This window comes from Bidens hawaiensis, unplaced genomic scaffold (assembly GCF_021521415.1).
Source record: "Bidens hawaiensis isolate Kalapana, Puna unplaced genomic scaffold, B.hawaiensis_p1.1 tig00020348_1, whole genome shotgun sequence".
NCBI lineage: Eukaryota > Viridiplantae > Streptophyta > Magnoliopsida > Asterales > Asteraceae > Bidens > Bidens hawaiensis.
The window spans coordinates 65,796-75,992 of record NW_027493099.1 but is presented as its reverse complement, the minus strand read 5'-3'; the positions used below and the strand labels follow the sequence as shown (position 1 = coordinate 75,992).

Below are 10,197 nucleotides of genomic sequence, written 5' to 3'. Positions count from 1 at the left end.
TGTGTAAATAAGAGATTATTTTCGAATCTGAATTGTATTCACGTAACTATATGTGTTATGTTATACTAAGCATTGATATGTGATCATATTGTTGTTGTTTATTTTTGCAAAGGGGGGCAAGGCTAGAACCAAACAACGACCTAAATATTAGGCCATAAAATGGCTAATAAGCCCAGCCCGATACCATGTATGTTGGGTCCTAAACATATTTGATCTATGATTTTAATGGTGTACAAATCAGGTTTTTCAAATACCCGGGTTCGGGCTTGGAACCAGGTTCGGATATAACCGGGTATTGAAAAATCGGGTATTGGCAATACACGGGTTGGGTTCGGGTCCGGGTGTTGTCTCTAAAACCCATACCCTGTGTATCGTGTTCGGGTCGGGTATAGAACCGGGTATTCTAAACCGGGTATTTGAATACCCTATCTCCGGGTATTGAAAAAACTATTTTCGGGTTTTTTTGGGTTTTTTCGGGTATTTTTTGAATATATTTTGGATTTTTTAAGGGGTTGGACCTTTTAAGATTATTTTTCAGGTATTTTTTTAGGTAATATCGGGCATTTGAAAAACCCGGTTCCGGGTATTTGTAAAACCCGGTTCGGGTTTTCGGGTATTACCATGTACAAATCGGATCCTGTCCCGGGTACGGGTTCGGATATTAAAAACCCGGGTATAAAAAACCGGTTCGGGGTATTTTATCGGGTCCGGTTCTGGGTTTGGGTTTTTTTTTCACCTCTATATGATCCAACCTAATACCTATATTTCTTTCCGGACCATGAATGGCCCAAACAGTAAATTCACAACCACAACATACTCATTCTCAAAATGGGCCCAAATGTAGCCCATTCGAGATAATACAACTCTCTGAACGTATTACAACTATACCAATGAAATTTTTTTTGCTTAAATGATTTAAGACTATGGATTGATTGTTGAACAACAACTACTATTCCAATGTGTAAAAACTTTCCCAGAGTTTTTGCCTCTGCAAAGAAATTGCAAGGTTTAATCGCTGATATCTCAAGTGTTAATGATGTACAGATTTTGAATTTGGAAATGCATAGAGTACCATCCTCAATTATGGAGATTCGAGAATGGTTTAAGTTAACTAAACATAGTAACGCTCACAAACAGGTGTGATACTTGGAGATGGGCCCTCGATGAAGAGGAAAGCTTCTCGGTCGAGTCAATTTGACACAAAATTGATCATGATCGATGTGCTATAGAAGATTTTGTCGATGAATGGAGCAACTGTTTACCCCTGAGATTAATATATTTAACTAGCGTGCGGAACAAGAGAGAATACCCACTCGTAAAGCTTTAAATAGAATGAATATAAAACTTGTTTATAACCTTTCTCCCATATGTGGATCATGTGTGAAAACAACATATCATCTTTTGGTTTCTTGTGGATTGACGAACTCGGTTTGGGCAGATCCCCATAGTTTCACCGTCTCATTACGATGCATAACGCTTTATCACAGCTATAATTCCATGTGCAAGAGGATAATGAAAATGATAAACACAACTCTAAGGTTTGCGTGCGTTGCTACATTTGGAAAAATCGAAATAACGAAATTTTCAACAACAATGATCATAATTCAATCCATTATTGAAGATATATATGCATGGTGAGAACTATAACAAAAGATTCTTCAATAACTTGGACCAGTTGACGTACTTTTTTCGTTTTCTTGATTTTTTACTTCCAATGTAGCTATTTTTAACCTCAATATTTTATCTCAACTGTGCAAAGATCGGTACCGAAAATTCGATCCCGAAAATCATAAATTCTTGGTACCGGTACTGGTACCGATATTTAAGATAAAATTCAGGAAATACCGGTACCATACCGATACCGATACCAAAACTCAAAACTTTTGTATCGATTCAGTACTGACGGTACCAAATCAATACCAATTTCATACCAGTACCAAAATTTTCTCAATCCTAGTCTAGCACTCACACGGTCACATTCATCCTCATTTCAATAATTTAACTAAAAAATATCATTTTCTATATTTATCTCTAATTTTCTTTTAAAACTTATCACATGTAGGATATGTTTGGCAAAACTAGCCGGTGGGTGGTAGCTTTAGCTTTTTAGATATATTTCAATGTTTGATAGAGGAGCTGTAGCTTTTATAAAATGTATAAAATGACCAAAATGGACATAACTAAAATAACATAATGCTAAATGTATATATCTTGGAAGTTATTTAAGTAATTTTAGATACTAAAAGCTTGTAACTTTTTTCTAAACGCTACTGGTATGAGTTTCAAGCTTCAAGTTTTTTCTCATAACCTAAAAGTTTCAAGTTCCTTCAACCAAACAAGACTTTATATTGAATAAAAGATTTTTCTTAAAAGCTAGAATCTGCTAAATGCTCTCTACGCATACATATCACTATTCACTTAAACAATATTTGTTTATTCTTTTTTTAATTACTTTATCTCTTTCCCCACTCACACCTACTAAAAAGAATATATAAATAAGAGGAATATGTAGTGTAACATCAGCTATCGGGAGTAATATTGTAGAGTATTAGAATCCAATTTTCTCTATGAAGTATGTAACCATTGTTTACAAACAGTTGTAAAGATAAGGGAGAAAATTTGTAAATATTTTAAAAACAATAAAAAACGCTCATTTCCTGTTTGTAACGGCTATCCCCAAATTTCAAATAAACCCTAATTAATCTCACACAAATCCTCTCAACTTCACATAGTAACTGTGTGTTTTATGTATCGATTTGTATAAGAAATCAAAGATCTGGGTTTGTTTCAATTTAGTTTGTTTAATTTCACCAACACAAACACTCACTTTTTTCATACAGAGGTTTGAAAATGGATCTCCGAAAAGAAACCGATGATTTTATTCGTGAATCGATAGACTATTCTCTCGGGCTTCCGGTATCGACACGTACGCTTGAGTTAAAGCTTTTATCTTCGGAAGAGACTCAAAGGCAACTTCGCGATCAGCACTTGTATTTGAAATCCAAATTGCAAGAGAAAGATGAAGTCATCAAGCACGTTAGGGTTTGTATTTTCTATCGCTAATACCGTACAGTTTATTTTTATTGTAATTGCTGATTTTAGTTTTCTTGATTAGGATTTGATTTAGGCGTGTAAGCAAACCGAATGTTTAGGTTATTGTTCGTGAACCGTTGGGTGGGAAGTTCGTTTATTTAATAAACGAACAAACATGAGCAAAAAATTTTGTTCGTTAAATTAAACGAATGGACATGAAGACATGCTTCGTTGGTTCATTTGTGTTCGTGAACGTTTTTTTTTTATGTTTGTGCATTTATGATTTAAGTTTGTTTATGTTCGCTTAAATGTTAATAAAAAATAATTGAATAGTATTTGTATTTTATATATTATGTCATCCTATTTTATCTAGGTATCTAAACCCCCCCCCCCCCCCACCCCAAAAAAAAATCCGTATTCGTTCGGTTTGTTACGGGCCAAATTCGATTAGTTAGTTCCTAAGCAATTAATGCTGAAAAATATCGGATTTCTCTCAAGGACCGATAATTAGATATCGGTTATCGCAGTGAGATATTGGTAATTTTTAATATCATGTAAAATTATATATAGTAATTCAACACTAATATTTCATTATACTTTCCTACCATTAACAAATTAACCTTTTGCAACTTGCAAAACACTAGCAATCGTAGCAAGTAGGAACTTATTAAGACATTAAACACTAACATTGAACATTAAAAATTGATAATTAAGACTTGAAACGGGAATATCGGCGATATATCGGTCAAATATTGGGCAATATCGCCGATATCATCGGTACCGATATTTTGACCGATGTTTTACCAAGGGACCGATAACCAATATCGACTACATAGGTTAGTTCATTTATAGGTGTTTTGAATTGCATTCAAACAGATTATCATGATGATTATTTATTTGGTTTTTGTTTTCTTACCTGAATTTGAATGTAGGATGAATCAAGCATGAATGCACAAGCTGTAAAGAAGTTTGTGGAAGAGAATCAGAAACTGGCTTTAGAATGTTCTAACTTGTTAACTCAGTGCAATAGATGGGAGAAAGAGTGTTCGTTGTATGACAATGATCGAGAAGCTTTAATGGAGTTTGGTAATGAGGCTGACAACAGGGCTAGGGAGGCAGAGGCACGTGCTCGGGATTTAGAACAAGAGTTGACTAAACTGTCAGAAGAGTTGATGTTCTATAAGCAACAATCTGAGGACAAACTGGTAAGTTACTGATCATATTTGAATGTTAGACGCTATAGATTTAACTATTTTGAAACATTGGATAATTAGCATAATTAACTGCAGAGAGTGTATGACCACAATATACATCATACATATACATTATTCATTACACATATGCATACACATATACGTGTGACATAGACATGACCAAGTACATATACATATACATAGCTTTTATCTATTTATGGGAATTATGAGGTACTTGTAACAATGACAATATTATATCGTTGTTTTACACGATTAAAGGTTGGCGAGATGACAAAAGCCGAATCTACAGAACATTTTCTTGTTGATACATTGCTATCAACTTTAATAAGCAAAGATGATGTGGCATCGGCAGCACATTCTTTCTTAAAGGCAAACAGTGGGGTGGAAGTGTGCCAAAAGATGCTGGAAATGTGGGAAAGGTTTGTAATAAACCTTTTTTTTTCTTTCTTTTTTTTAGCATTTTGACCATAAGTCGACCAAATTTCTGAACATAATAATATGCAACTGTAGATTGAAGCCATCAACACAAAAAGTTTTAGCACTAGCTTCAGAGGTGAAGATATTGCAGAAAGAAAAGGATCATATAAGGAATAATCTCACCACAGCTGAAGAGGAGGTACGTGTGTGCATAAGTGTATGTGTATATGCGAGTATATTGGACTAACGAAACTTTGGTTTGACTAGGTCAAAGTCTTGTTTGAAGAAAACAATCTATTGGACAAGGAGAATACGAGATTGATGAAGCTAATACAAAAGGAAAGACATTTAAACAATTCTGGTGGAAAACAGAATAGTGCATCCTTGAAGGTGAGTAATCTAAATTAAGATCATGTTACATGTTTGTGTCAAAAAAATTTCTAGTTTTATAATTATGAATATTTATGCAGAATAATAAACGGAAGTCAAGTCCAAGAGATTGTTGTTGCAGTCCAATTGACTTCAATGAATCTGGTTCACCGAGAAAGGCACTGTCTCCTTTGAGACACAACAGCCCCGAATCTAGATTGCACAAAAAGTAACCAACATTCTATGAACTTCACTAGTTTTGTCTTTGTTTTTGTTATGTAAAGAACGCATTTTCGATGATGTTTTTTTTAACTAGTTTGTTTGGAAAGTAATAGTCATTAGCACATGAGTCGGCCAGTAATAGAGAGTACTAATGGACCCTCAACCTTCTAGCATGTTAGGCGTCTTGAGAATCTTTGGCAACCATTGAGTCGATCAGCCGTCTTGTCTAAGCTCGAGTTTGGCTCGTTCAAAGTTCTTTCTAAAGCTCGAGTTCAGTTCGTGTGATTGTTATTAATTATAACTTTTATGTTAGACATTATATTTCTATCTATTATTTAATATATATAAATAATAGGTCCATTTGGGCTCGTTTAGGCTCTCGGGCCTAATTAAACTTGTTTATGAAGAAGCTTAAGCTCATTACTAAAAGAGCAAGAGCTCCAATATAAGCTTTAGCTTGAGCCCGTTTAAGCTTGAGCTTTTAGCGAGTCAATCTTAAATAGCCCGTGATTGATGGCTAGTTTATACCCATAGTTTTGACATCACATCATATCACCCCATGTTTTGCTTTTGACATCACATCTTATTTTGATTATCTTTTTTGTAATGCGATTATTTACTATATTGGTTTTTAAACATATTCTAGTTATTCCTGGACCGATCTAGTATGTATGGTGTGGGTTCAACCGTATTTTTTCTATATGTATATGTAATGTATATACATTTTGCATTTAAAAAACAAAGTGTAAAGCACAACATTAGGTATCAAATTAGATTAAATAGTTTAGTTATTTGGTTACTGAATGATGTATTTCTTTTTTTGGTCCAGGATAGCCTAAAATGTCTCATTGTATCTTGGATAATGGATACTGGATGACGTATGTGCCTAATCCGAACCGAAAATGAAAAGGGTTCATTACTTACACCATAAACAAAAAACATGAGCTCGAGATTTAATCTCAGTTATAAAAAACAAAAAGAAAAGGAAATATGGACAAGTCATTTGCTTTGAAGAAAAAAGGTTTGTGTTTGGTGATATGTCATAAGATTGAAGGACAAATGTAGGTTACCAACTTCCATCATATTCATCATTAAACCGAGGTTGCCATCTGAATCGGACATTTGATCGTCCCACTTCGATTTGACTCGACAAATCTATTAATCTAGAATAAACCAAAACATCATTTTCATATTTTACGCTTTGAGTTTTTATTTTTTGTAAATGCATTCGTCTGAAATTAACGTTTTGTTTGAGGCTGCACAAACACCGTTGTCCAGTTTCAAGGTCACCATGACTCTGTTGCAACTACCATCATGACTTTGTATTGGTGATTTTAGTGTTATCAAGTCATGTTAGTTGATTAAGATTTTTAAATAAAAGGAAAACATGAATATAAATTGACGCAAGTTAGGATGTCTGATAACACTCTCGTTGAAGACTATTTTTTTATAAGTTTATCATTACAAAATCTGAATATATCTAACTATCTATATAATTGTCTTCCATAAAATTCTACGTGTCGCTCTCACATCGCCTCCCACCCCTTCTAAAGCCACCAGATTGTTTAATTTATGAATGGAAGCCTCTCATTGATTTAGCCCGGTTTGTACCCGTTTAACCCCTACACGGGTCATAACATCTCAATTACGGGTACCTAACGATACTTGCAAACCATCTTCCCCTTTCATCTCCTTCCTTCAATAAAGAAACCCTAGCCAATCTAATACAATCATGACATGTCGCTGCGATTACTGGGAGGTTTGTTTCACGATTACGCCACCTCTCACCTCGCCATCTTCACAAACCCTAGAACCCAAATCCTCCAACTCCGCCTTCAAAGACTCAACCACATCAGATTCGTTATATTTTTCGTTTGTTCGATTTCATCAATCATATAAACCCTAAATGTATTAAGAGATTGAACTTAATTATTTAAATGTTAGGTATGTTTGTTTTTTAGTTCCTACATTTAGGCTACTGGTTATAACTTCTTTGGATTAGAGATATTACATTGAAGATGATAGTATTTCACTAACACAGTTTATGTTTCATTATTACATGTGATTTCACATTTTCTATTCAGGATTAAAAAAGGCAAAAGGAATTTTGTAAAACTGCTTGATTTGTGAAGTTTTAATCATATTATTTTATTTTGGGTTTAAAGCTGTATAGAAAATAATTTGTTTATTCTGGCAAAGCAACTGATAAAATACTTTGTTCTCATTTTTCAGTTGGTTCTCGAGAATAAACGGGTCTAAAACGGGTTACGGAGACTATTTTGGAAAAACCGTGCAGGATATGCTATTAAGGATCAGATCAAGTCCGTTTCTATTCTTCCTGTTGATGGCGAAGTCGGGCCGGCTAAAGTGTGTTTGATAGAATTAAGAGATAAAGTATAATGAGTCTATGCCCTTCATAGAGGCTTTTTAACATTTATTATTCTCAAAAGGTAAATTCATTATTAGTATTATGATTGATATTTCTTTCTTATTCATGTTAGTCTTGTACATGTGCTCGGTGTTGCTGGTGAACAGATAATAATTCCGAGCTTCTAAGTTGGATTTAGCTTACCTTAGATCAGGGGTGTGCACGAAACTAAAATAAATGAATCGTAACTAGAATAACCAACGCAACCAAACCTAATGAACATAAAAAAAATTGCAAGTATACTATGAGAAATTAATAAATTGTGTAGCCCAAAATTTTATGTCCCAATATATTAAAATCAGTTAATAATTTTGGCCCGTTATTTTCAAGCATAACTGGTAAAACTGAAAAGGAACTGAATCCACTTTGAAAACCAGAAACAAAACAGATTTTAAAAAGGCAAAAACTGAATTTTCGGTTTTTATGAAGATAGCCGAAGGTCGTTCTGTGTTTTGCTTGATGTTGGCGTTAGCCAAATGACCACTAGAAACCATGTTATTATCGTAAGTTTATTCATTTTAGATCGAAAGAAACTTTAAGCGTTCATGCTCATTATATCAAAAAATTCTTGGTACGGCAAAGTTCAAAGTTCAAATTTTGACACCAACATTCAACATTTTTCAGCTCCCGAAAAGGGGCAACGTGTTCCTTCTAGATACAACCAACTTTTAAGGTACGAGCACCATACATTCATACAATCATCTCAGCTGTTTGATTATTTACAATAGGGTTGAGGTCGGTACCATGTTGATACTAATCCCAAGTTTTTGATTCCTAATTTCATAAAAACTTGGTACCGGTATGTACTTGAAGAAACACTAGGTGACCCGGTACAGATTATAGATAATCTGGGGGTTAAGTAATGTTTCCCACGGATGAGGTCTAGCTGAGAAGGCTGTTCTTCAGGAGACCTGCAAAACAAACACCGTAAGCTCGTCACTGAGAAGGGGGGGTTCCTCCTTGTGACCACCCTCCGGCGTGAGAATCAGACTAGGTTGCTCTGAATATAAGTGTATATTAAGAGATTGCTAGATAACTGGATAGCAGATGATCTTACCATTCCGAGATGTTGGAGTATTTATAGCCGAAGGTAGGTTTCCAAGCAGGTACAGCCGGCTGAATAGTATTCCTGTTCTACCAACAGTGGACTATGCACAGGCCATACTGGTTGGTGGGTAGGTTACGGCCAACAGTGACAAAGTCGGCTGCACTATTCCACCAACTGTAGATTATGCACGTCCCACCTACTGTGGATTGTACGCAGGCCATGCTGGTTGGTGAAAAGGTTACGGCCAATAGTAACACTATTCCACCAACTGTAGGCTGCGCATGTCCCACAGTAAGGGTTGGTGAGTAGGCAGCGGCTAATAGTGACAAACAGTACTAGAGGGTGCTCCTCCTCGCACTGTTGTCGGTGAGCTGTCACCCTGTGATTGGCTCATGGGTTGTTCTGGTCAGATCGTCTGTCCTATCCATACCTTGGTAGGTATAGTACAAAAGATCTTTCAGAATCATACAGACTGGCTCATTTAGGTGGGATTGTTCCTGCCTTGCTCATTCCTTCATGTGACTACTGAAGTATCTATTGTCTTGTGCGTGTAGCCCTGCTGTCTGCGGGTAGCCTTCCCTGATGGCTTGTATCCGCAACTGCGGGAACAGGCGGGGTACTTCACCATTGGGAGGCTTTCCCTGCGTGTACAGCTTGCGTACTGCGCGTAAGGTTCTATGAGCATGGTGGGTCCTGCGGGAGCAGATGGTCTTTGCGCCGACGTCCCTGTTCAAGGTGAGTCTTGCGGGACCAACTGGGCTCTGCTGGGACCTACCTCTTCAAGTCCCCCCAGTCCAATGTTCTTCTCACGAATGTTCAATAAAGTGAGGTGAACTTTTGGACTTTAAGCAAGGGGTTTTGAAAAGGTTTTTAGTTTTAAGGTTCTCCGTGGGGATTCTTGTAACACCCCGACCAAAGGCGGATTATACATCGGGGCGCCACATATTGTTTCATTACTCGTGACACTATTGGGTGTCAATATTTAATAAATATATTCATTCACGCATGCGCAACGTATACATAAGATATAAATAAACCAACATAAATCAATATATTATAAATCAAAATATTCGAACAGCAATAACTTGTCTTGATACATTTTAATCTAGGTCCAAAATAAAGAAAACTTCCTACGTGTCCACAAGCTCCAAAACAGCTACTGCAAACCTGAACATGTGTTAAAATAAACGTCAAACACTTGCGTGTTGGTGAGAAATCAAGTTTAATACAATACATAGATAACAATAAATCTGCGCGCAACATGTGTATGTCTGGTTTTCAACAAGGGTGTAATCTGATCGGGACCAACTCTAAGAGACAAGACTGCCAGTGCTCACAATTGAGCTCACAAACAAGACTAACTGTGCAAGTGTAACAAAAGAGAAAATCATAAACGAATGTTCTCCCGTGTTCATCTAATGGTACCATGAAAACTGCGGAATAGACCGTCCATACGGTTAATGATC

General features: G+C 36.0%; 1 protein-coding gene across 1 annotated transcript; it reads left to right on the top strand.

Annotated features, from left to right (window-relative positions):
* Positions 1 to 2,671: 2,671 nt before the first annotated feature.
* LOC143560521 (uncharacterized) lies at positions 2,672 to 5,332 on the top strand. Its single transcript, XM_077048806.1, has 6 exons — positions 2,672 to 3,042; positions 3,966 to 4,238; positions 4,506 to 4,666; positions 4,758 to 4,863; positions 4,932 to 5,054; positions 5,135 to 5,332. Exons 1-6 carry the CDS (start codon positions 2,851 to 2,853, stop codon positions 5,264 to 5,266), a joined length of 987 nt encoding a protein of 328 aa, XP_076904921.1. The 5' UTR covers positions 2,672 to 2,850; the 3' UTR covers positions 5,267 to 5,332.
* Positions 5,333 to 10,197: the final 4,865 nt, after the last annotated feature.